This window comes from Gymnoscopelus microlampas (assembly GCF_963454915.1).
Source record: "Gymnoscopelus microlampas genome assembly, chromosome: 1".
Lineage (NCBI taxonomy): Eukaryota > Metazoa > Chordata > Actinopteri > Myctophiformes > Myctophidae > Gymnoscopelus > Gymnoscopelus microlampas.
The window spans coordinates 31,946,824-31,971,965 of record NC_139962.1 but is presented as its reverse complement, the minus strand read 5'-3'; the positions used below and the strand labels follow the sequence as shown (position 1 = coordinate 31,971,965).

Below are 25,142 nucleotides of genomic sequence, written 5' to 3'. Positions count from 1 at the left end.
GTGTGAATGTGCGTGCAAAGTTTGACCGCAATCGGATGCTGCGTTCATGATTTGCGGCATTTTGTTCAAAACAAGCCACTACTGCAAACTTTAGATGTAAATCTTAGCCAATCAGGATGGAATATGAAAAATCAAACAGATCCGTCTTGATCACATGAGAAAAATGCAGGGCAAGGGTTTTTCCTTGACCTCTAGGGAGTGCGCTTACAAAGTTTTACACAGATCGGTGCAGTTATAGGTAAAAACACGAATCGGCCTGTTATAGCTGATTTGAACATTTTCAATTGGCAGTTGTTCCTCCTTCATAGTGAAAATGTATGTGCAAAATTGCAAGGTAATTGCATGCTGTGTTCATGATTTGAGGCATTTTGTTCAAAACGGAGCACTCCTGCAAACTTTGGAAGCCATTTTTAGCCAATCAGGATGGAATATGAAACCCGTTTCGTTTAATCACAATTTTGCTTTTACAATTCTATAAGGATTGTTTTATATGCCTGTATCTATATAATTCAAATTAATTCAAGTTCCTGCTTTTATTGTTGCAAACTTTAAGTAGCATGATGTCATGTCCATTTAAAGAAACAAAGCTGAGGCAGAGAAAGCAGAAAATAGCCTGCAACCCCACATTTCAAAACGAAACAATGTAACCACTTTGGGTTTCACACATTGCCAGGAAAAGCAGAGCTACAGCCGCATGCAAACTCTGTCATAGACAGGTATTTTATTGTGGTAATACAACCAACGTAAGTACCCATATCTTGCTCGACACCACCCAGAGCTAACACTAAATGAGTTAGCTAAATGAGCTGCAGCATGCCAATGGACCCTGAGGGAACATTGTATAAACTACCCAGTGGTTCAGAGTTAAGCAAAATGCAGCACAACGCCAATTGCTCATATCTCCAAAGACCTTCTTCCATATACAGCAAGTAAGTAAACAATGGTTCCCGAGCCATGTGGCCCATATGGTCAGGAGCTTATCTCCCGTTTCTGTAGCGTGAGGCGACTTGATGTACAAGTACACCCCCCAGCCATGATGCTAGTATGTCGCAGGGACTTACCCCCCAATCCAACCCTTGATGCTGAGTGCCAAGCAGGGAGGCATTGGGTGCCATTTTTATAGTCTTTGGCATGACCTGGTTGGGGAATTGAACCCCAACCTCCCAATCTCAGGGCGGACACTCTAACCACAGTAGCATGGTGGAAAATACAGGTGTGAGAAGTCAGGTTTTTGTCCTTTCACATCCTCCTGACCAGAGCTTTACACAAGAATCCCAGACGATGCAGTCAATATCTGTAGCAGCTGAATTAACTACATGTCAAAGTGCTACGTGCACACCCTCAACCTGGCCTCACAGCATGCTCTAAAGCTGTTGCACGATTATTTGGACAGGTACAGTACGATGCATGAGTGGGATTTTCCACAGAAGCGCCAAAGGACTCTTTGTTTTGGAGCAAAAAAGTTGCTGGAGCTCCTCGAGCGCAGACTGGTAATAGAATATATCAACAAGGTGGAACAGTACGGATGACAGTTGAACGTTTCCTCTATTATTTTACAATTATAATCACATGATGAATATGATAAGTAAAACACTTTGCTTTGCTAGTACCACATACACTATCAAATAAGTAAGACATGGCCAAAGTCCTGCTCAGGGGCAAAAGACTATTGATATTGCACTGTAGTTAAATAGAATAGTTGTAATGTTTGTATGTTGTATGTTACTTTGTTATGGTCCTGGAGATGCAGTCGGCTAAGGTATTTTCGCATTTTCAAATGTGGCTCCCTTTGATATAAGTTTTGACACCCCTGAAATAAGTAGAATGGTGTCAAAGATCGTATGCGTATTTGTCGTACCACAGTGTTTTATTTGTTGTGCCCTGTAGGAAAAACAAAAATACCCTCCTGTGCACCGGCAGAATTATGTGGGTACACTTTTGGGGATTCCAGGCAGGCACCAGCAGCCTGTCAGCATTTGACGGGCAGAGGAGGTGAAAAGGTACACAGTACTTTGTCACTGTCTGGAAAAAACGTTGGACTGGTGGAAAGAACACCGTCCTGATTAGTGGTTACCCTCTCCTGGTCAAGCCTGCTAAGCAGTACTTGTGTGTACCAGGGACAAGTGTCTCTGTTGAGCGTGTGTGTGCTTTACAGCTACAGTATATTATGTGTGTACGCCCAACTCTGCCACCCTCAGTGGGGACCCTCGACCTACGGGGGGAGCCAGGCTCTCCAGGTGTCTCTTGACCTCTAGAGTGCCAGGCTCTCCAGGCAAACCTATGTACCCTTGTTCCAACATAACGGCTACATTTCGTCCTTGACTACCGATACTGATATGGTAAAACAAATATGGTACAGATATGGTTAAAAAACGAATAACTCTGTTATGGTAAAACTGTTACTTTTCAGGATTCAAATAAAAAAATAGCAGATCTACAAGCTCAAAACGAGCCACTTCGCAACCGCGTTTCGAGCTTCTACATCTGCAATTTGTAATACTTTTGTGTGACGCTGTAGTATGATCAAGTAAGGCGTTAATTTACGAAAAAACACAAAAAGTCAAAATGTGAGATCAGAGATCATCAGAGATATTTCTGGATTGCTATGGTAGTTAAGATAAGATAAGATATACGATCTTTATTGATCCCGCAAGGGATATGCAGTCACCAGAGGTAGCACAGCAGTTAAGATACAGTTACAGAGCAAGTACTGTACATAACACTCCCCAAAGAAACACCATCAGTAAGGAACAATAGTATACATAACAGTATCCTCAACAAACTTGCATTATGCAGGACAAAATAAATAATAATAATAATGCACACAGTCAGATAGTGTCATTACTTTGATGAGCTGGTGTTACTTCAGAGGTAATTGGACTGTTGGCCCAGCAAAGCGGCCATCATAGTGTGCCTCATGGCTAACGGCACTTCCTCTTGGGGTAGATGAATCTATCACCCCACCTCCCCAAATCTCCATGTGGTTTTGCTGATGCTGGGTTAGAGAGAGCTTTAAGAGTGGATGATCAGCAAGCAGTGTCCATAACCCCATTGTGAGTGTTTTGAATATGCAAGCTTATGACTCATTAAAGTGTAATAAATGCTGATGAAGGTAGCTTTGCTTGCTGCTGAAACTTTCGTTTCCTCTAATGCCTTAATAAATTACTGGCACCAGAGCTACGAGTGTGCAGCTACTTTTATATATATATATTTTATCATTAAACTTTAATTCCAAGGAAAATGTCAGACAAATGAATCAACTGCGGAACATGCCACACTTGATAGATGTTGATGGGCCGTTATGTATTAAGAGTAATGTGTTGACAGTTTCTGTAATGATGTTGAATATTCACACAAGTTTATGATACCAAATAGCGGAAAAATTAGCCTGTGGAACACTGACTTATAGTGACTGCAGATGTGAAAGCTGCATGAATTGATTGTTTGTGTACACACAGAAAGATAAGGGTTCTGAAATGGTTGTTGAAAAGGCTACGGTTCCTTCCGCAAATAACCTTTTTGGTGGTTATTTGATGCACATTAAATCACTTAAACCCTAGTATACTTATAAGGCACACATTCACAGAAAATAGCAGATCTACAGAAAAAGGGGCAGACCAAATATAAAGCCCTGGGAGACACCGGTAGGATGAAGTATATAGGGTTTAAGTGGTTAAGGACTCTTTAAAGAACCTTGGTCTGAAAAGGTTCTTTCTTGAACAAAATGGTTCATCTATAATGGCATCACTCTGAAGAACCAGTTTCGGTTTCCAGCTGAGGCCTTTCATTTTCCTGTGTGTATCTGCTGTCTACTGTCTAGGCAGCGCACACACAGTTATTGTAATAATGCATGGAATAAAGCAAAATAAAATCTATGTTGCTGCTGTTCTGTTCTACATACAGCCAACCAGTTGAAGAAAACATAGATTGAGGATTTTACGACATTTCTGAGACCATTCATTCATGTTTATGGAAGATGCTCCTAAACATGTATGTATTCATCCACCTATAGAACAAACATGGGTAAATTCCCTTTCTACAGCACTGACCCCATCCCTTGAATCCCTTGAAAGAATGTGGTTCACTGGCTTCCTTTAAAACAGCCCTGAAAATGCACCTTTCAGGAGGCCAAAGATGGAGGTAGTTATCACTTCTCCCTTAGACAGGCGTCCCCCCCCCCCCCCCCCCACAACCCCTCTTTACCCCCATATATTTGTGATGATTGAATTTTGGTGTTATTTCTTTATATGTTGATGAATTGAATACATATAGGACCCCAATGGAAACAAGACCGCAAGGGCTTTTTTGGTGTTATCCTTTTAGACCAAGTGTTTGACTGTACTTGTGCTGTTTTGCATTTCTGTCTAAGAAAATATTCAATTAATCAATTCTATCCCTAGTTGGACCACTTCAAAGACTCTTTGAAGTGGCCATGCTTTCAAGGCATTGCTTTCAAAGAAGACATGCTGGCTTCTATGGAATCCAAATGACTGTCAATCAGTCATGGGCGACTGAGAACTTGAATTTATGTAATAACAATGCCACTGACCTGTAATGGTGATCTTGGCGGACCACTTGGAGGTCCCCTCAAGCACGGCCTGCTTGGCTCCCTTCAGGTTGGTGGAGAAGTCCTCCTTGGAGGCCTGGAACATGTCCTGGATCAACTCGAACACCTCGGGACGGTTCTTCTCTCTGATCTTCATGCGCTCCTTCATGGCCATGATGATGTTCTGCGTCTTGTCCTCGGCGCCGTGCTTGGAGCTCTTCTCCACCGCCCCTTAAAACCCATTCAAAACCGGGGAAGCATCTGTGTCACTTCAGATTTTAGCCAAATACAACATACGTTTTTCAAAATATCTCTTAGGATTTAGAACAGTGGTTCTCAAAAATAGCAGATGTACAAGCTCACAGCGCGGCACGAAGTGACGCTCTGTGAGCTTGTAGATTTGCTATTTTTTGTAGATCTTGTAGATGAGCTTGTAGATCTTGTAGATGAGCTTGAGCTTTTTTTATTATTTTTTTAAATGTTTGAAAAATGTTCAATCATTTAGATTTTTTTTTAAACAAATCTTCTCTTCTGGGGGTCCCTGGCACAAAACATTTTCAGATGGGGAGGGGTCCACGGCCAAATACATATCAATTTGGGGGTCCTTGGCAAGAACATTTTTGAGAAACACTGATTTAGAAGGCGTTTGTAGAATCAGCCTCAGGTCTTAATGGATAAAAAAAAAAAAAAAAAAAACAAGGTCCCATTTACAGGGTGGATAACAGAGGCCTGGGTGAAAGTAGTTTGGCATGCAGCGTCAGCTACAAAGTGTAGATGCAACCCCTGAGCAAGCAAGTCAGTACAACCCCCATGCAGAGGTGCACCGATCGCTCACTACTACTATAGGCCTGGGTCCTAAGATAGCAAGATAGGAAGATTAGTAAATTGCTTTGATAAGCAACTATCCCTCCCTGCACATTTGGACAGAGAAACACAAAGAACAGGAGAATGTTCCTAAAAATAACACAAATTCCCCAGAGCTGATGTGAGCTGATGTGTGCTGGTGTGTGTTGCTGTGTGAGTACATAATGGGCAGTGGTGGTGTAAAAAGTACTACATTTATTTACAAGTATGAATACCACAATGTGGAAATACAAGTTCGGTATTCAAAATGCACTTGAGTAAAAGTACAACAGTTTTGGCATCAAACTATACTTAAAGTACCGAAAGTAAAAGTACTCATTATTCAAAATGACCAATTTCACACTTTTTAAACATTTTGAAAACGTGAACATACATTTAATGTATACAAATCTTTTGAAAATAGCCGATCTACAAGCTCACAACGCATATAGATTGTGAATAGCCAAAGTATAAGGCTGAAGTGGTTAAAAAAGTAATCAAAATCTACACAGTAACTATTAACTAAAGTTTTCAAATAATTGTAGTGGAGTAAAAGTACAATTTGCCTCTGAGATGTAGTGGACTGAGTAGAAGTAAAAGTATTGAAAATTGGAAATGCTCCAGTAAAGTGAAAACACCTCAAAACTGCACTTAAGTACAGTACTTGAGTAAATGTACTTGGTTACTTTCCACCGCTGCATATGGGCTATAGGGGGAATCTCATACATTGTGTGTGCATAATAACATGTGAGAGAGAAGTCAAGAGAGGGACATGTGCCAGTTATTCCTGGTCCTCCTGTGTCTAATCAAGTTATCATCCGCCATCTCTCCAGTGGGTTCACGTCGCACAGATTGAATTGAGATTTAATATGAACCGGCATCTGGAATTAAAAGCTAACGCATTTTTACAGCAGCCAGAGTGTAGCTAATCCAGTTAAGGTGTGAGAGGATTGCCGTGAGCATCGCCCTGGAACCCGCGTGACACTCGAGCTGCTTTTAGTCAGTGCTGTGACAGGGTGGTGCATGGTGTGCCTGACTGAAGATGCTGCTTTGAGATTCAGCCACGAGCAATTAAACTAGTGGTGTAAATGAAGCGTAACTCACAGACGTCACTGGAAGGGGGACGCGCGCAGTGGTGGAAAAAGTACTCGGATTGTTTTACTCAAGTGAAAGTATCAATGCTACAATAAAGAAATACTCTGTTACAAGTACAGTATAAAGTCCGGAATTCAAAATGCACTTGAGTTAAACGTTCAGAAGTATTGGCATCAAAATGTACTTAAAGTACCAAAAGTAAAAAATACACATTATGCAGAATGTCCCATTTTAAGTTTTCAAATGTATTAAAATCTTACGAAAATAGCAGATCTACAAGCTCACAATGTGTCGCATCGCAGCGCATTGTGAGCTTGTAGATCGGCTATTTTCAAATGGCCGAAATGTATATAGGGCTGAAGTGGTTAATGTATGTTTTGTAATAACAATCAAAATCTACAAAGTAACTAGTAACTAAAGTTTTCAAAGAATTGTAGTGGAGTAAAAGTACAATATTAACCTCTGAGATGTAGTGGAGTAGAAGTAAAAGTACTGGAAATTGGAAATACTCAAGTAAAGTACAAATACCTCAACATTGTACTTAAATACAGTACTTGAGTACATGTACTTAGTTACTTTCCACCACTGAACGCACGTTATACGCAAAGCCCCGTAACATTACGTTCGCTTGATGTTCTTTGTTGCACATTCATTTTTTCCATGTTTTCGACAGAACAATATGACCTCTGGCTGAACTGACAGGACTTGTCGTCCGTATCGTCTCTGTCGGGTGGAAACGTGCAAAGTTATAATGTACGGTTTCGTGCATTCGCATTTAACACATACTAATCGTGGGAATCCAAATTAGTGCCTAATCACTGTGTCTGACCCCATAATTGGCCTGGCAACTGAATCCTGGCAGATCTATCCTCTCCGCTTTCCAATCATCTGTCTAAGACTCTAAATGAAGAGACTGCAATAAAGAGTGCACCGGCCACCCCCCTTTTTTTTGGAAGGAGAAGCCTTATACTGTATGAGGTACAGTAAAATGAGATGGAGAGAGAATGAATGTATCACAAGAGATGGAGAGGGAATGAACACTCACAACGCGTTGTGACGCGTTGTGAGCTTGTAGATCTGCTATTTTCAAACATTTTTGTACTTGTGCTTTTGGTACTTTAGTACATTTTGATACCAATACCAATTTTGTACTTTTACTCAAGTAGATTTTGAATTCCGGACTTTTACTTGTACATTTCAGAATTGATATTTTCGTAACACTTGCTATGCATACCATGTATATAATGCCTTATAAACATACTTATACTACATTATAATCTGCTTATAACACTGTATACTGTCATTATAAGTCGCTATAAGTGGTGATTTGTTGCTTTAAAACATTATAGACACAATTATAATAGTTGACCTTATAAGTCATTATAGAATGCTTTATAATGTGTTATGTTTTTTTTTATAAAGCATTATGAGCATTCATGAGTTCTTATAACTATAATTATACAGTGTTATAATACAAATTATAATACATTATAAATATGTTTATAATGCATCATAGACATGGGATGCATAGCAAGTGTTACGGATACTTTTACGCAAGTAAAACATTTGAGTACTTTTTCCACCTTTGGTACGGTAGAGTGAGCTCGGGCAAAATGCGCCCGTGTAGTGCCGTCTCCTTACTTTGTAGACAGTCGGCGTTGAGCAGGTCCTGGCACTTCTCGTGGCATTTGACGCGGCACTCCGAGCAGCACATGCCCTGGCGGGCGATGCCCCACAGCAGGCCCTCGCACTCATGGCAGTAGGTGGGCGCCGTGGCCGTCCACACCTCAAAGTTATGGGGGGTGGTGGAGGAGATGGGGTAGATGAGGGCCTGGAGGGTCTTCTTAAAGACGTGTTGTTTCTGTGAAGATAAAATAACATGGAGACGGGTGGAGAGGTGAGTTTCAGGCATAGAGGTATAATATAACTAGAGGGCGGATTGAGCACCCATCGTGACCTAGCCTGGTTCCAGACTAATCTGCCAAAGAAAAAAAAATGCCCTCTGCAGATTAGGTCTGGCCCCTCTCAATAGAGATTGGCTTTCTCTCCCTCCAAAGTTGTGAGGGACCAATCAGGGCCCAGTATGCAAATATGGGGCGGATTTATCACCAGAGGCATTTTTTTTATTTGCCCCTCGGAAATGCAGGTTCCACACAAAGATTCCAGACTAATACCTACGCAGTGATTAGTCTGGCCATGCCAGGCTAACCGTGACCATCTGAGCAGCAGTCATCAGCTGGGTGAAACTGATTTCCCCCCACTGGATTGATAAAGGTAGAGAGTAGGTGAGAGTGAGAGAGAGTGTGAGAGAGTGAGAGAGTGAGAGAGTGAGAGTGAGAGAGTGAGAGAGAGAGAGAGAGAGAGAGAGAGAGAGAGAGAGAGAGAGAGAGAGAAAGGCTCTCTCCCACTCACTTTGCCAGCCTAGGCTGGCTCAAGTTAAACAACTAAAAATGGGACTGGTCTTCAAAATTGTAAATACTGATTTGCCCGAAATACCCCCTATACCCGCATATCTGTATAAATACCTCGAAAAAGTTAGTGACACCCACAGTCACAAAACTAGAGGGAGCGTAAACAACAATCTGGTATCACCCACCCATAAAACAAACATGGGCAAATTCTCCTTCTACAGCACAGCCACGAAGGTATGGGATAGTCTAACCCCATCCCTCAAAAAATGCAGTTTGCTGGGCTCATTCAAAACAGCCCTAAAAGCTCATCTTTCTGGAGGCCAGAAAGATGCTTCTTTTGTACATAGTGGTATTTTTTCCTCTGTATTTTTATGTTGATTTTTGAACTGTTTGGTTGCTACTATATAGACGGGTTTCCTGTTAGTAAACATGAGAGGAATATGACCGCGCAGAGGAGGGGGAAGCCTATGGGTGCGTTTGGAAATTACGCACCGGAGCACACTCGCCTATTAGTTTGTATTGGCCAGTGCGCTCACTGCCGCTCAGGGCTGTATTTTCGAACGCGCCTTTCACCCGGGCATGCGCAGATTGCGCATTCTGCTCTGTGATGACGTCGCGCGGAAATCCGTCTATATGTCTATGAAATTAATTCAAGGACCCCAACGGAAACAAGTCCGCAAGGACTTTTTTGGCCGGACCTTTTAGACAAAAGTAGTATAAATGTAACTGTGTTGTTTTACATTATTTTGCCTAATAAACATTTCAATCAATCAATCAAAGGCAACATCAGTGGAACAGATGAGAGAACAACAGAAATGAAGACAGAAAGTTGATATCATGGGGAAAAACTGAAAGAAAGAAAGAAAGAAAGAAAGAAAGAAAGAAAGAAAGAAAGAAAGAGCAGGGATAATGAAAATGATGATAAGACGAAGCCTGAATCTGGTGGGTTCTCTAAGGACAAGGAAACCTGTAGAAAAATCTGTTTTAACGCTATCAGATGAGGCCCCGACACACAAACGCAGCACTTTGATTGCTTTTTCACCGACGCTCACTAAGATCTGAAGACAGAGATTAGAAAAGAAAAAAAGAAAAAAGGAGAAAAAAAAGACGGGGCAATATTCTTGCATCCGCTGAGGGGGGCAGGAAAAGCCAGATGTCATAAAACAAACTTTTACAGTAGTCTAAAGTATGGCACGGCCCTCAGCGGAACTAATTCAAAATGATATGTGCGTCTGCATTCTTAGTGGAACGATATTTACGATTCGTACACTCCATCTAGAGAGGGATGGCAGTTATCGAAGTACTCCCCCCCACCTCCACCCCCCAACCCCACCTTGTATTATCCATCCATCAGCAAAGCGGGATTTTCCAAACAATTCCCTCTTGTGGGCGGTTTACTCCTCTCTTAAACCATTAAGACCGGGAACGCATATACTGTGTCATTTCATATTTTTTTTTATATATTATTTTATACTTTTGGCTATTCAAAAATTGCAGATATACAGGGTCTGGTATTTTTTTTTTAATCATGAAAATGTGTGCAAATCTTTGAATATATATATATATTTTTAAAGCAAACAATACACTCAAATCTTTGCTTTTGGGCGATTCTACAAATGTCTTCTAAATCCGAAAAAAATATAATCAGTGGTTCACAAACTTTTTCATGTCAAGGACCCCCCAAAATGATATGTATTTGGCCGCAGACCCCCATCTCAAAATATGTTGTCCCAGGGACCCCCACCAGAAGCAAAGATTTGAGTTAAAACTGTATATATATATATATATAAAGATTTACACACATTTTCACAATAGTTTTTCCAAAAAAATGCAGATCCACAAGCTTGTAGCGCGGCACTCGGTGCCGCGCTATGAGCTTGTAGATCTGCATTTTTTTTCAATAGCCAAAGAAAGCTAAAGAGACCCAGGTGCGTTCCCGGATCGAACGGGTTAAGCCGAACGTATATATATACAGCATGATGAGTTCATGAGGCCGATCATGAACAGTGCAGGTCAGCCGCATGAAGAGTAAATCAGTGTTACGTTGTATTAGGTCCAGATTAACAGCCTGCCCCCCCTAGTCTGCTGGCTTTGTTCACGGTGAGTGGTTTACTGTCAAAAGCCTCTCAAAACTGAATACTACTCCACTCCGGTATATACAGGCCCTGTCTGGCCTGACTGCTTACTGTAAAGGGAAGCCTCTTCAAACTGAATGCTTTACTGAGCCGGTCTCGCTGAATAACGGGCCGGGATTTGCCAATTCTTGATGGGAGAATCGATGGCCGCAGTAAATAAGGCTTTTACAGTGTGCGTTGTCCAGATGGAAAGAGAGAGAGAGACACAGGGGGAGAGAAAGAGAGAGAGAGAGTGGAGGGGGTACAGCCCACAGCAGTGTTCTCTTCTATCGAGTTCTTCCACTCCTCTTCACTTCTGTTACAACCCCCCTTCTCAAGCCCCATGTGTGCTGACAATGAATTACAGCTCAACAGCACTGCTGGATCCCAAAGAAGACTACACACATACAGTACTCACACACGCACATGCACGGCTGCACGCACACAGCCACGCACGCAGTTGCACACTCACACACACACACACACACACAGATGATTAAATGACACCAGATGACAAGGCGAGGGGACAATCCTACAGTGTGGGACCGTGGACGGTCTCTGCTCTGAGCCGCCGTGGCGTGCCCTATGAATACAGGACAAGGACCTTTAATGAGATATCCACAGAGAGAGAGAGAGAGAGAGAGAGAGAGAGAGAGAGAGAGAGAGAGAGAGAGAGAGAGAGAGAGAGAGTCAGACGAACCGGGTAAATGACTTCTCTTTTAATCTCGGGAAGATGAGACGAAGCAGATGTACTGCCCCCCCCCCATGCCAGGAAACCCTTTACACCAGATTTAAATGTCTCTAATACAACCCTGCAGGACATGCGCTGACAAACGTTTCCACGAGTTAAGACATCGTTGCTGTCGGGGCAGAAACCTCCTATCTCCATGTTTTAACTGTTTGTGTTTTTACAGTGTCACACAAAAACATCGAAAAAAAAGCAGATCTACAAACTCGAAAAGTGGCTTTTATTTGAATCCTGAAAAGTAACAGTAAAGGACATATGAGGTTTCCACAACTTGACGACACTCTCCTCTGTGACAATCCCCTGCCTCTTCTCTGGTCATTTTTCTCTCTCACAGACACCCTTAATTTTCATTAAATCAAAAACAGAAAAGGCTGTTCCCGTGGATGTAATGGTTTTTTGACCTGTTGACAAATCGATTTAAGCGATTATAAACATAATCGATAATTGATCATTACATTAAATAGTGGATTAATAATCGATCCATCCTCATTATATGCAAAAAGCTTTTAAAAAAAACACTCAAAATAGTTAAAATAGCATATCTACATGCTCACAACGTTTCGCACAGGTGCGTTGTGAGCCTGTAGATCGGCTATTTTACACTAATTTTGTACGACACTGTTGTGCGATGAAGTATAAGATTAAGCGGTTAATCGATTCATAAAAATGTATTAATCGAAAACGTTATCAATAGAATTATCACTAAGAAAATAATTGATAGTTGCAGCTGTATTCTAAACTCTTTGCAGTGATTAAAACCAGCCTCAAGCTTTGGCTAAATTCAGCACAAATACTGTATGTCACCGCCAATGAATGCCTTGTTTTGACTGTATTTGTCATAATTGATTCTATTATCTCACACTGACGGACTGTTATGTAGTGTGTTGTTGTATTCTGTAGTGCACTTGCTGTTATGCGTTTGTTTTCTTTGACTACCTGCCCAGGGACGACAGACGTGAAATGAGCTACGAGCTAACTGGGGTGCAATTACTTTTTAATTGAGCTTTCTCAATCACTGTCTCCCTCACTAAACAGACCAAAAACAATCATGTGAATGTTGCTAAACTTGTTCTTTTCACCGTATAATAGCCACTGCTGAGCCCATAAGCATGGGCTTAAGGAGGCAAACCAGGTTTCTGAGAGCTGTTAAACGTCCAAAATATCCCTGTTCTATGCATCTCTGTTTTCTCCACCGCGACCGGATTGATACCGCTGATTGATTCTGTTCCGTTTGTGGGAAAACAAGCAATAATGATCAACATCAGTATACAAAACAAAGAGTGTTTACTGAATGCAATCAGTTTAGGGCAGAAAATAAATGATTTGTATTGCCCCCACCCTTGCCGTGTTCAAAGCCTCCCTCAAAACCCACCTTTTCAGACTTGCTTTCCCCGCCTAACTAACTTCAAATCTCCCTTTCTCCCTTTTAGTCTTAGCGTAATGTTTTTCTCTTTGCTCAGTTCTCAGACTTTTAACTATTTCTCTCCCAATAAAGTTGTTTATTTTGATTTGTTTTGTAAAGTGACTTTGGGTACTATGACAAGCACTATATACGTTTGATCTATTATCATTGTGGCCGATTGTACAAAATGTTAAAGTTTTTAATTGTCTTATTTTAACGTATTTAATAGCGGAAACGGCATATCAAATAAATATTCGCAATGCATTGTGAATCAATGCATTATATAAGCTACATTGTGAGCTACCATTTTCTTTGGCATTTTGTGGATAAAGTATATCTGACTGGACATTATGAAGCTGTTTCTCAGCGAATTAAAGTTTATACAATACAGAGAATGAAGGCTGTATTGTGTTTCAGTGCATTCTTCTGCACACACCACTGAGCAGCATGCTTTAGCCTCACCACACAGCTGCTGCTGCTGCAACACCACCGGGCGTGCACGTCGTCAGCCAGCGGAAGAGTGGTCATGTTATCCACTGGTGTGTGTGTGTGTGTGTGTGTGTGTGTGTGTGTGTGTGTGTGTGTGTGTGTGTGTGTGTGTGTGTGTGTGTGTGTGTGTGTGTGTGTGTGTGTGGAGATAAACACTTATGAATAGGACAGAGGTTTTCAACAGGGGGTCCGGGACCCCTAGGGGATCCTCAGAGATACTGCAGGTGGTGGGGGGGTCGCCAAATCTTTGTGTGATAGGGACTTTATCTATTTTTTATCTTTACATTAACCACTTGAACCCTTACATCCCTATTCTGGGGGGAATATTAGCCGAAAATAGCCGACATTTTCTGCGACGCGTTGTGAGCTTGCTGATCAGCTATTTTCAGTGAAGAGGTTTGTACAAGGAAAAAAAGAGAAGACCAAGTACCGAGCCAACGTTCAAGTTTACAAAGTATCGAGGGTTTAAGTGGTTAAATGTCTGAAAACACACATTTAACATAAATCCAATATGTAGGTCGGGGGGGGGTGTCCCTGCTTCATCTCTCTCTCTCTCTCTCAGCTAAGGGGTCCTTGGCCTGCAGACTTAGAAATGAACAATAGTACTGGTAATAATAAATGGTATACAATGGACCTCTCTGTCATTCTGTCTGAGTTCTCTCTCCCCAGGTGGCCTCACTAACCACTCAGCTATGGCCGCCCCGCTACAATAATACACGTCACACAGTGTGTGGTAAGCATGTGAATGAAGTGTAGTGCTTCATGTGTCAGTAACATGGGGTTAGCCTGCGGTGAGCAGTGGTGGAAAGTAACTAAGTACATTTACTCAAGCACTGTACTTAAGTACACTTTTGAGGATTTTTTCTTTACTTTACCGGAGTATTTCCCATTTTCAATACTTTTACTTCTACTCCAATACATCTCAGAGGCAAACATTGTACTTTCACTCCACTGCAATTATTTGAGATTATTAAATTTAGATTATTATCACAAAACATATATTAACCACTTCAGCCCTACATATATTTTGTCATATACTGTAGATCGGCTATTTTCAAAAGTTTTTTTTATACATTTTGAACTTGTGAAATGGGACATTCTGCAGTACTTTCTACTTTTGGCATTTTAAGTACATTTTGATACCAATACTTTTGTACTTTTACTCAAGTAAATTTAGAATTTCTGACTTTTACTTGAGTATTTCTACATTGCACTATTGATACTTTTACTTAAGTAAAACATGTTAGTACTTTTTTCCACCACCGGTGGTTAGCCCCTGGTGGCCTTGAGCACTGGGCATGTTTGATCCAGCTATAGGCTCTGAACTCCCTCTCTGCTTTCAGCAGCCGTTCTCCGTTTCTCTGCCTGCTGATTCACTGTCATGACCAACCTTCCTCATCCACCTCTGGTGCTCTTCACCTCTCATATCATTCTCCATCTAACGGCATCTTCAACCCCACTGGGAAATCAATACGCTCCTTGAATGGATCAGAGGGTATTTGTGTTTTCTATAAGCTTGGTTCTGCAAACTGGTTGAGATCTGCCTCTCAGGACAACGGCACGTGTCAACATATTTGGGCAATGGTACAAAGGCACCCTCTGGAGTTTAACCACGTTCTACTTGGCAAACAGCAGATCAATACTCGACACCTTGTGAGCTTGTAGACTGGCAACATTTGGTGAATTAGTCGACGATATTAGCTATCAGCATGAGTCATGGATATGGTCTAGAATCTGGGTGTGGTACTGCCCATCCCCGTTCCAAGCAGCTTACAAAAAAGTAAGGATTTATTGCAAATTGCAATATAGCAAATATTGCTTTTGGCAAGACATAGTCCTCCACATTTCTCTTAGCCTCCCGTCCCTCCATTTGTCCAACTGAGAGGACAGAGGACCTGGCCCTCTCACATCCCTCACCAGGTCTATGTGGACAGTCCCAGCTAAAAGCCTCTGTTGTTCAGATGTGTGAACACAAACACACACACACACACACACACACACTCACACACACACACACACACACACACACACACACACACACACACACACACACACACACACACACACACACACACACACACACACACACACACACACACACACACACACACACACACACACACACACACACACACACACACACACACACACACACACACACACACACACACCCCATTTGTTTCTGCTCTAAAAAACAAAGAGAGAGAGAGCGAGAGAGAAACAGACAGACAGAGAGACAGACAGTGTTCACAATTGTTACTATGAACACTATGAAAATGCCACACTTTTGTTCGGTTCATCACTTTACTCTCTCTGTCTGTTGAAACTGACCTGAATTGATGAGAGCGAGAGCGAGAGCGAGAGAGAGAGAGAGATGAAGCTGATAGAAACGGCAAGACAGAAGGCGAGAGAAGGCCTTGGAGAGAGATCAGATGGCGAGAGGATGAGAGAAAAAGGAGAGGACGGATGGGGGGGATTAGTTGGTCTCAACATCTGCCCATGGGGAGCAGAGGTCATTCTACTGGACATGCCTGCCAGGTCAGTGCCGTTAGTGACACACAGTGGGCTTGATGTCCCTCTCTCTCTCTCTGTGATGCCCAGCCCACCCCCACCCGCTTCCTTCTCCTCTCCTGAACAGCATATGGTGGATTTTTTTGAGCTCCCTCGCAGTCCTTACAGGGATGCGCTCTCCTGGACGTAATGCGGGTATAAAACTCTGACATCTGCTCGCCCTACTTAACCACGGCCGCGCAATCTGCAGCTTTTGCTCGGCTCCGCCCCGACCACCAATCAACCACTCTCGCTCATCGCCTCGTCAGTCTCCCCCCATCGGGAGGAGTTACGACATCAAACCCTAAAGTCCAAACCGTCCCCTTCAATGAGGCCCGCGGCCGTCAGTTCACAACCAGAGAGAGAGAGGCCTGTCTCTATTTTTTTGCCTCGATGCAGTGGTGGAAAAAAGTACTCAAATGTTTTACTTAAGTAAAAGTATCAATACTGCAATGAAGAAATACTCTGTTACAATTAAAGTCCGGAATTGAAAATTTACTTGAGTAAAAGTACAAAAGTATTGCTATCAAAATGTACTTAAAAGTGCCAAAAGTAGAATGTACTCATTATGCAGAATGTGCCATTACACAAGTTAAAAATGTATACAGATCTTTTGAAAATAGCAGATCTACAAGCTCACAATGCATCGCATCGCAACACATTCTGAGCTTGTAGATCGGCTATTTTCAAATGGCCGAAATATATACATAGGGCTGAAGTGGTTCATACATGTTTTGTAACAATAATCAAAAACAAAAAAGTAACTAGTAACTACATTTTCAAATAATTGTAGTGTAGTAAAAGTGTAATATTTGCCTCTGAGATGTAGTGGAGTAGAAGTAAAAGTATTGGAAATTGGAAATACTCAAGTAAAGGTCAAATACCTCAAAATTGTACTTAAGTACAGTACTTGAGTAAATGTAATGTAATGTAAATGTAGTTAATACTTTACACCACTGCCTCAATGGCACACGGAATGCTGTGGGATCCGTGGCGCGCGGAACGGCCAAGTCATGTGTGTAAAACAGAATAAAGCATACGGACATGTAAACACGTCCGTGTGCGTACACACAAACTGGGCCAGCGGTCTGTGAGAACAGAAAGAACTGGGGGGTGTGGGGATCGGTGATTTAGTGCATGATGTACACTGTGCATTGTTGACGCAGTCGTAAACTGCAAGCTTCGCCAGGCTGCTCTGGTCTGAGGCTGAGTTGATGTCCGCTTGTTCAGTTTCTCTGAGAAATGGCATGGCACTGGCTGCTTTGCAAATCATAACACTTCCCCAACCCAGAGGCAGGAATGGATCGCAATCAATTAATGCAGAGAGAGAGAGAGAGAGAGAGAGAGAGACAGAGAGACAGAGAGACAGAGAGAGAGAGAGAGAGAGAGAGAGAGCTTTAGAGGTCAGTACAGTACAGGAAGAAAGATAGATACTTTCACCATTGATTGAGATCCTTTTCCCTATGGCTCTGCCTTCTCTGAAGCATTGGTTCTCAACCCCCCCCCCCAGGGGTCCTTGGGGGGGGGGGCTACCAGGGGGTCACCTCTTAACCACTTTAACCTTTGGCTCTTCAAAAATAGCAGATATACAAGCTCATTATTCATTTTAAAAAGCGAATTTCTTTTAACACATATCTTTGCTTCTGGGGGTCCCTGTTGGCACAAAACGTTTTCAGATGAGGGTCCACGGCCAAATACAGACTAAAGTGGGGGTCCTCGTCTTGAAAAAGTTTGAGAACCACTGCTCTAAAGCACCATGTTCACTGCTGAAGCACGACAAAGGCACTGCTTGAAGCACTGTCTTATGTACATACGTGTCCGTGTTCAATACAGAAACACAGTGTTCACAACAGAAACATCGTGATCACTACTGAATAACCATGTTCTCTTCTGAACGCATGGCTGTTTAAAGAGCCATCTTTTTAATTTCAGTTCCTTCTATCCTGCGTACTCTGAACCCATGTGACAGAAGGAGCACAGTGCAGAGAGCGACTAGCTGACCTCAGAAACTGATCTGTGCATTCACAGCATCAACGCCCACACACACATAACTATGAAACTGCACACACACACAGGAAGCAAGAACAAATTAACAAATGAATGAATAAATAAAAGCTGTGACGGTTACACTTGGGGTGGGGTTTGCGGAGGTCTCATTGGATAGTGACGGCACACAGGCCCCATTTAAAGAAATAAGGCCGGTGACTAATGCAATGCATCCAATTTTCATCCCGAGGAGGGCCTGCGCTCCTGGCAGTGATCCGATCGCAGGGCATCCATCAAGTACACTATTGCAAGCAAACCGAGTTTGGAGCTCTGACAGTCTGTCAGCGTTCCAAAGCCCCCGCAACCCCCCCTCCCCCCTCCCTCCCACCCCAGAGCAATACAGTCTATGTCCTGACACAACCTCTGCTCTGCTTATTAGCTATGTCCAGCTATGCCCATCCATCCATCCATCCATCCATCCAGACATCCTCCATCCATCCATCCATGCATCCTTCCACCCACCCACCCCCACCCCAGGCAAACATCCACTTCCCTCCTGCCAAGCCCCCCGCCCCCCTGTCTCACAGTCTTGCCAAGACTCCCTCCCCGAAGAGACAGAGAACATTGAATTAGCGTCTCCTTCAGTGCCTCCCCATGCAGTAGCATCCATCCCACCCCCATCAGTTCCGCCTCCGCCGGGGCCTTGGCCTCCATTACAGCAGCTCGGTCCTCAGTGTGATTGTGTACAACAACAGAGGCAGATAGTCAGGGCACCGGACAGCGTAGTATACTGTAGGTGTACTCACCAGGTCTTCGTTATTCAGGGTGGAGCGGTTCACCAGAGCGAACGAGATGCCTGCCTTTCGAGCAGTGAGGGTCTGTGTGAGCAGCAAGAGAGAGAGAGAGAGAGAGAGAGAGAGAAGAGATACATAAAGAGAGAGAGAGAGAGAGAGAGAGAAGAGAAAGAAAATGTCAACAGATTAAATCCACCCACATCATTATGCCCATCAGCACTACTAAATGAATTTACACACATATTGTAAGACTCCTGCAAGAGACGATGCAAGACAGATAGAATTTAACAGCCTGTAAAAGCACCGTGAATTATTTAGTGGGAGGGGAAGAAACAATATATAAATAAATAAAAGTATTGGCACTATGAACAGAGCACAAAATGCATCCGGAGTGATACGCAATGAAAGCGACACTTGTATTTCAAGTTCTGCGCTGTGGCCCTCATGCTGATTAGCTCAGGCGTCAGCTTGTTTATGTGGACTATTTGATCCTATGGGGTGAGATGGTGGGATAAGACATATCTACGTTAGATCTGTGGATGCTGTTTACAGCTCCACGGGGGCAGAGACCTGCAGTCAGAACATTAAAGGGGAGAGAGATAGAGGGAGAGAGAGGCATGGGGGGGCTAAAGGTAGGGTGGCACTGTCTGATATGTTTGTTATGATTGATAATATCACAATGTAATAAGAACAATGTAATAAAAACATTAACCCTGGCATCCCTATTTGGGCAAACGTCAACATTTTTAAAAACAACAAACATTTGTGAAGAAGGCCGATGCACGGCTCAAAGGGTGGTGACAGGTGCGTAAGTCAAAACATGCATCATTCAAAAGGAGATCTCTGATGGTGAAATCAAAGAAGAGGACCCGCACACTGTCACAAACTTGCAAAACAATGTAGCTCTTTATTTTGACGTTTCGGTTGTTAGACCTTCATCAGGACAGCACATGTTGTCTGTCCTGACAGTGTGCGGGTCCTCTTCTTTGATTTCACCATCAGAGATCTCCTTTTAAAAACAACAAACAAAAAAACCCTTTCTCTTTATTTATTTTTAATAAAAGAATAGAAGAAATGGTAGATCTAGCTTACAATGTATCGATTGCAACACATCTTGAGCTTGTAGATATAGTAGTTTTTGCTATGTGTCATATGAATAAGAATATAGGGCTTAAGAAAATGTCCCCCCTTCCCCCTTCTGTTTTTCTTTACTAATGAAACCATGCAGAGACTTATACAAAGAGAGAGAGAGAGAGAGAGAGAGAGAGAGAGAGAGAGAGAGAGAGAGAGATTGAGAGAGAGAGAGAGAGAGAGAGAGAGAGAGAGAGAGAGAGAGAGAGGGAGAGAGAGAGAACTTACCAAGGCCTGTGATATCCAGAAAGCCGTGGAAAAGAGGATGAGGGAAACAAGAGATGGCGTTAGGGATTGACTTTGGGGGGACGGGGGGACGGCTTGAGAGCAGTAAAACAGTAGAGTGACAAATTATTTATCCATACTGAGTGCATAGGTGTCTCAACTGCCATGCAGGACTGCTGCGTTGGCGCATCAGAAAGCACTAGACAGGTTGCTGCTCGCTTGGGAGACATTATACAGTCCTTATATAAGTCATGACCCATTCATGCATCAAAGTGTTGCTAATTTGCAGTCATGCTTGGGCCATTTATATTTGGTCCCATGTCTTTTTGGTTTGACGCACTACATTCTGCCGTCTGCCCTGCACAAGATACGTGTGTGACGCAGTTATAGGGGCCTAACGCGAGACAACGCACACTCATGTATGGGGTGAAGCCAGCCGACTCACAATCAGGACACTGTGACTCACACACATATAACACAGACGCACACACACAGACACACGTGTATATTGACAGACTCCCACAAGGTGCACACAGACAACAACGCACGCACGCACACGCACACACACACACACACACACACACACACACACACACACACACACACACACACACTCTACTGTAGCCACTATGTTCTTCTCCATTGAGCCTGGGTGACCAGAGATATAGAGAGGGAAATAGATAGACACTTATCCCATTCTAGTGGCGGTTATGTAAACGGAGAAAATGCAGACATGGACAGCTGACGATATAGGATCGGTCTTTTAGCACGACCCTCTCATTTTTTTTTAATGGTAAAGATCCATGGAGGAGGGCCATGGAGCAATGTAGGAGGGCACGTGACCTCTACATGATCTGTGAGTGTTGGTGTTCAAGTTCATTTACATGCAGTAGCACCGCTGACATTGCTGCAGGCAATACAGTTATGTCCCTGTGTCCAGAAGTGCTTTTTTGGAATCAATTTCAACAGGTATTGGGTTTGTTGCTTTTGTTTGCACAGGGTTCTTTTTTTTTTTCACCCCGCCTTATAAAACGATAGGAACTCTCTCGTCCCGAACCAGTCAGAACGGCTGCTGCTGCCTTGAAGCAATCGCACAGCAAATGGGGGACATTGACAAAGAGAGGCATGAGAAAAAAGGACCAATTAGATCGATCGACTACTGACTTCATCCAAGGTGTAAAAGGCTTGCTCGGTGTCACTTTTACACGATTTAAAAGCCTCACACAGTTAAATCACAAGTCAATGAAGTCCTCATAGATATATTTTTGGGTTGAGTTGTCAACATTTCACATTCATTTGAATGTTTAGCACCAGCCGAACAGAGGCACCAATAAAATATATTTAACCACATGAACCCTAGCGTCCCTATTCTGGGCATGTCAAAATAGACACACATTATGAAAATGGGTGAACATTCTGCAAAAATATCAGACCGACAAGCTCCCAACGAGTCACCACGCGAAGCATTGTGAGTTTGTAGATCAGCTATTTTCGGCTAAGAAATTTGCCACAGGAAAAAAGGAGGGGGACCAAGTATAGAGCCCTGGTGAACCCCGGGCCACTGAAGTACATATAGGGTTTAAGTGGTTAAATAAAGTCAAGCATCAGTGAGGCTGAAATCTGACAACTCACTGAAAAATATCACCCATAGCTGTTATGGGTCTATGTAAGAATGGCAAATATACACGCAAATTAAAAAATAATTAAATCATAATTAAAAAAGAACAAAACGACAACCCATACTTACCAAGACATTGTTGGTTATTAATTTCATGAGAGATATAGACAAATAGCAGCATCAACTCATGTTGTTCACTGTCAGATTAAACATTCATCAGCAAACTACATTTAATGCTAAATCAAGGTGCTTCGTCATTCACCGCGAAAATGGACTTAGTCAAAGTCTCACATCTAAACCTTAACAGTTTCCTTTAGGTTCTATGGACAGGAAGTCTATTCTAGATTTGTTCACTTAAACAGGCTGTCAAGAGGCTACTACTTCAGTCTTACTTTCATTCTACATGACGAACACAAACAAACACTGACAAGACTGACATACAATACCAGACAAACAGGTATAGAATGGTTATAAACAGACACCAAGAATAATGGCATCGGACAGGCTAGGTTTGTCAGCACTCCGTGGGAATGAGGACTGTGTGTGTGTGTGTGTGTGTGTGTGTGTGTGTGTGTGCGTGCGTGCGTGTGTGTGTGTGAGCGTGCCGTGCGCTACTGCGCTTGGACGTGGCTGGTACAGTTTGCTACAGTGGGACGTTGTCATTCTCTGTGAGGAATACATTATGACACATTATGTTGCAATACAAACAAACATCAGCGCCACACAGTGCAACCTAAACGCTCTCCCTAAAGCGTTTCATTAACGGGCGTCTCGACTCGCCGTTTGGTCCAAGTCAACGTTATAGCCATTAATCTCCATCACATCTAGTTGTATAATGAGTGGATTTTTTGTTTTCTTTTTTTCTGTCTCCTCCATGCCGATCGTTTCGGGAAATACTTCTGACACTTTATGAAGACATTTGCATTTGAGATTACACGTCCCCCTGGCTGTAGCTCATTATCGTTTTAATAACCCGCTCTTTGTTCCCTTGGCTTTGTTTTGTCACAGTGCTGTGCGAAAAGTGTCGCGTCTAATGAAATAATTACTGCCATTATTGCATCAAAATGGGACTGGGGCAGGGGTGGGCAACTTTAATGATGGAGAGGGCCACTATATTACCACACTCACTCCAGAGGGCCACATTGTACATACTGTCAGGTCATTCTAAGTCACACAAAAGTAGCAGATCTACAAGCTCAAAACGCGTCGCAGTGCGACACGTTTTGAGCTTGAGTATCTGCTATTTTTTACTACTTTTGAATTGGAATCTTGAAATGTCTTTTGCCTTTTTGAATTAGAATCCTGAAAAGCAAAATTTGTATTTAATTTCAAATGCATTTAGTTATACTTATGCTAACTTTATGGACTTAAATATAATATAGACTGAAGTAATTAAAGCGGGTCATGTTTGCATGTTTGGAATTGTAACAGCTGAAATCAACAATAAATCAGTATTCTGATATTAACCTGCGTGCCGCATTAAGTGAAGGTGGGGGCCGCATGTGGCCCCCGGGCCGCCAGTTGCCCATGTATGGACTGGGGGGCTACCTTGTACGCACACAGCAGCATTCCACATGGCGACGGTGGCCGGTGCGGGGCGCCACTCGGATGGATTTGACATAAATCACGCATAACCTTGTTGCAGTAGATAACTCACCAGGTCTCGGACAATAGGCACTGTCCTCTTGCGGCGTAAATCTGGCATGCTGTCAATACCATAAAGAATGCTGCCAGACCTGTGGGGAGCAGACAGATTTAGGGTGTATTAATATCATAATAATGCCGCGCTGGGGGAGACATTACTACGCTGAAAGGGAGCCTTGATTTACACTGGCAGTAAACATCGTGGATCACACCTCTTCCACAACCTGTCTGCCCACCGGCCCCTTTCTCCTCTTCCCTTTTTTCCGTGCGGGGCCGGACGACCTACACTAGTGGGGCACCCGGTGATCTGTCTTCCAGTAGTGGAAAAAGTACTCAAATAGTTTTACTTAAGTACGAGTATCAATACTGCAATGTAGAAATACTCTGTTACAAGTAAAAGTACGGAATTCAAAATGTACTTGAGTAAAAGTATAAAAGTATTGGGCATCAAAATGTACTTAAAGTACTCATTATGCAGAATGTCCCATTACAAGTTTTAGCCCTAACCCTAACCCTAACCCAAATGTGTCAAAATCTTTTGAAAATAGCAGGTCTACAAGCTCACAATGCGACACATTGTGAGCTTGTAGATCTGCTATTTTCAAATGGCCGAAATCTATATAGGGCTGTAGTGGTTAATGTATGCTTTGTAATAATAATCAAAATCTACAAAGTAACTAGTGACTAAAGTTTTCAAATAATTGTAGTGGACTAAAAGTACAATATTTGCCTCTGAGATGTAGTGGAGTAAAGTAAAAGTATTGGAATTGGTCTTTCTCTCACTTTCCATAGAGCACCCCGTTCCCCATCTCTATTTCTAGATCCTGTACCTACCAGCTCACGTATACACACACTCCAGAGTGGCACTGGTGATGCAACCAACAGTAACCAACAACCTTGACAGAAAAACAGCTAGTGACTAAACAACTGGAGAATAGGGACTACTGTATGCTAGACCTGGATTTCGGTTCAACATGTTCTCTTGAAGACACTACAGGGGATGAATGTCAATCCTTTCACTATCGGGTGGTATCTCGCTCAGTCATCATCACCCGTACCGTACCCAGCAGGGTTAACAGGAACTTGTCTGAACCCCTGACTACACACCAAAGAACAGTGGTGTAAGTAAGTAAGTACATTTACTCAAGTACTGTACTTACATACAATTTTGAGGTATTTTTATTGTACTGGGGTATTTCCCATTTTCAATAGTTTCACTCCTTCTCCACTACATCTCAGAGGCAAATATTGTACTTTTACTCCACTACAATTATTTGAAAACGTAGTTACTAGTTACTAGTTACTTTGCAGATATAAGTTATATTATAAAACATACATGAACCACTTTAGCCCTATTTTATACCTACAAGCTCACAACGCGTCGTGATGTGACGCGTTGTGAGCTTAGGTGCTATTTTCTAAAATTGTAGTACTTTAGTAATACTTTTGGTACCTTAAGTATATTTTGATGCCAATACTTTTGTAATTTACTCAAGTAACATTTTGAACCCAGGTCTTTTACTTGTAACAGAGTATTTTTATATTG

The 25,142-nt window shown here is 42.5% G+C and overlaps 1 protein-coding gene across 1 annotated transcript in view; it reads right to left on the bottom strand.

Annotated features, from left to right (window-relative positions):
• unc13c (unc-13 homolog C (C. elegans)) overlaps window positions 1-25,142 on the bottom strand; it is a gene marked incomplete at its 5' end in the record, with an annotated part of 241,227 nt that overhangs the window by 191,814 nt on the left and 24,271 nt on the right. The window contains 4 exons of the mRNA XM_084046368.1: window positions 4,550-4,777; window positions 8,126-8,345; window positions 18,991-19,062; window positions 23,610-23,688. Coding sequence (XP_083902494.1) covers window positions 4,550-4,777; window positions 8,126-8,345; window positions 18,991-19,062; window positions 23,610-23,688 — 599 coding nt within the window. The remainder of the gene's footprint in view (window positions 1-4,549; window positions 4,778-8,125; window positions 8,346-18,990; window positions 19,063-23,609; window positions 23,689-25,142) is intronic.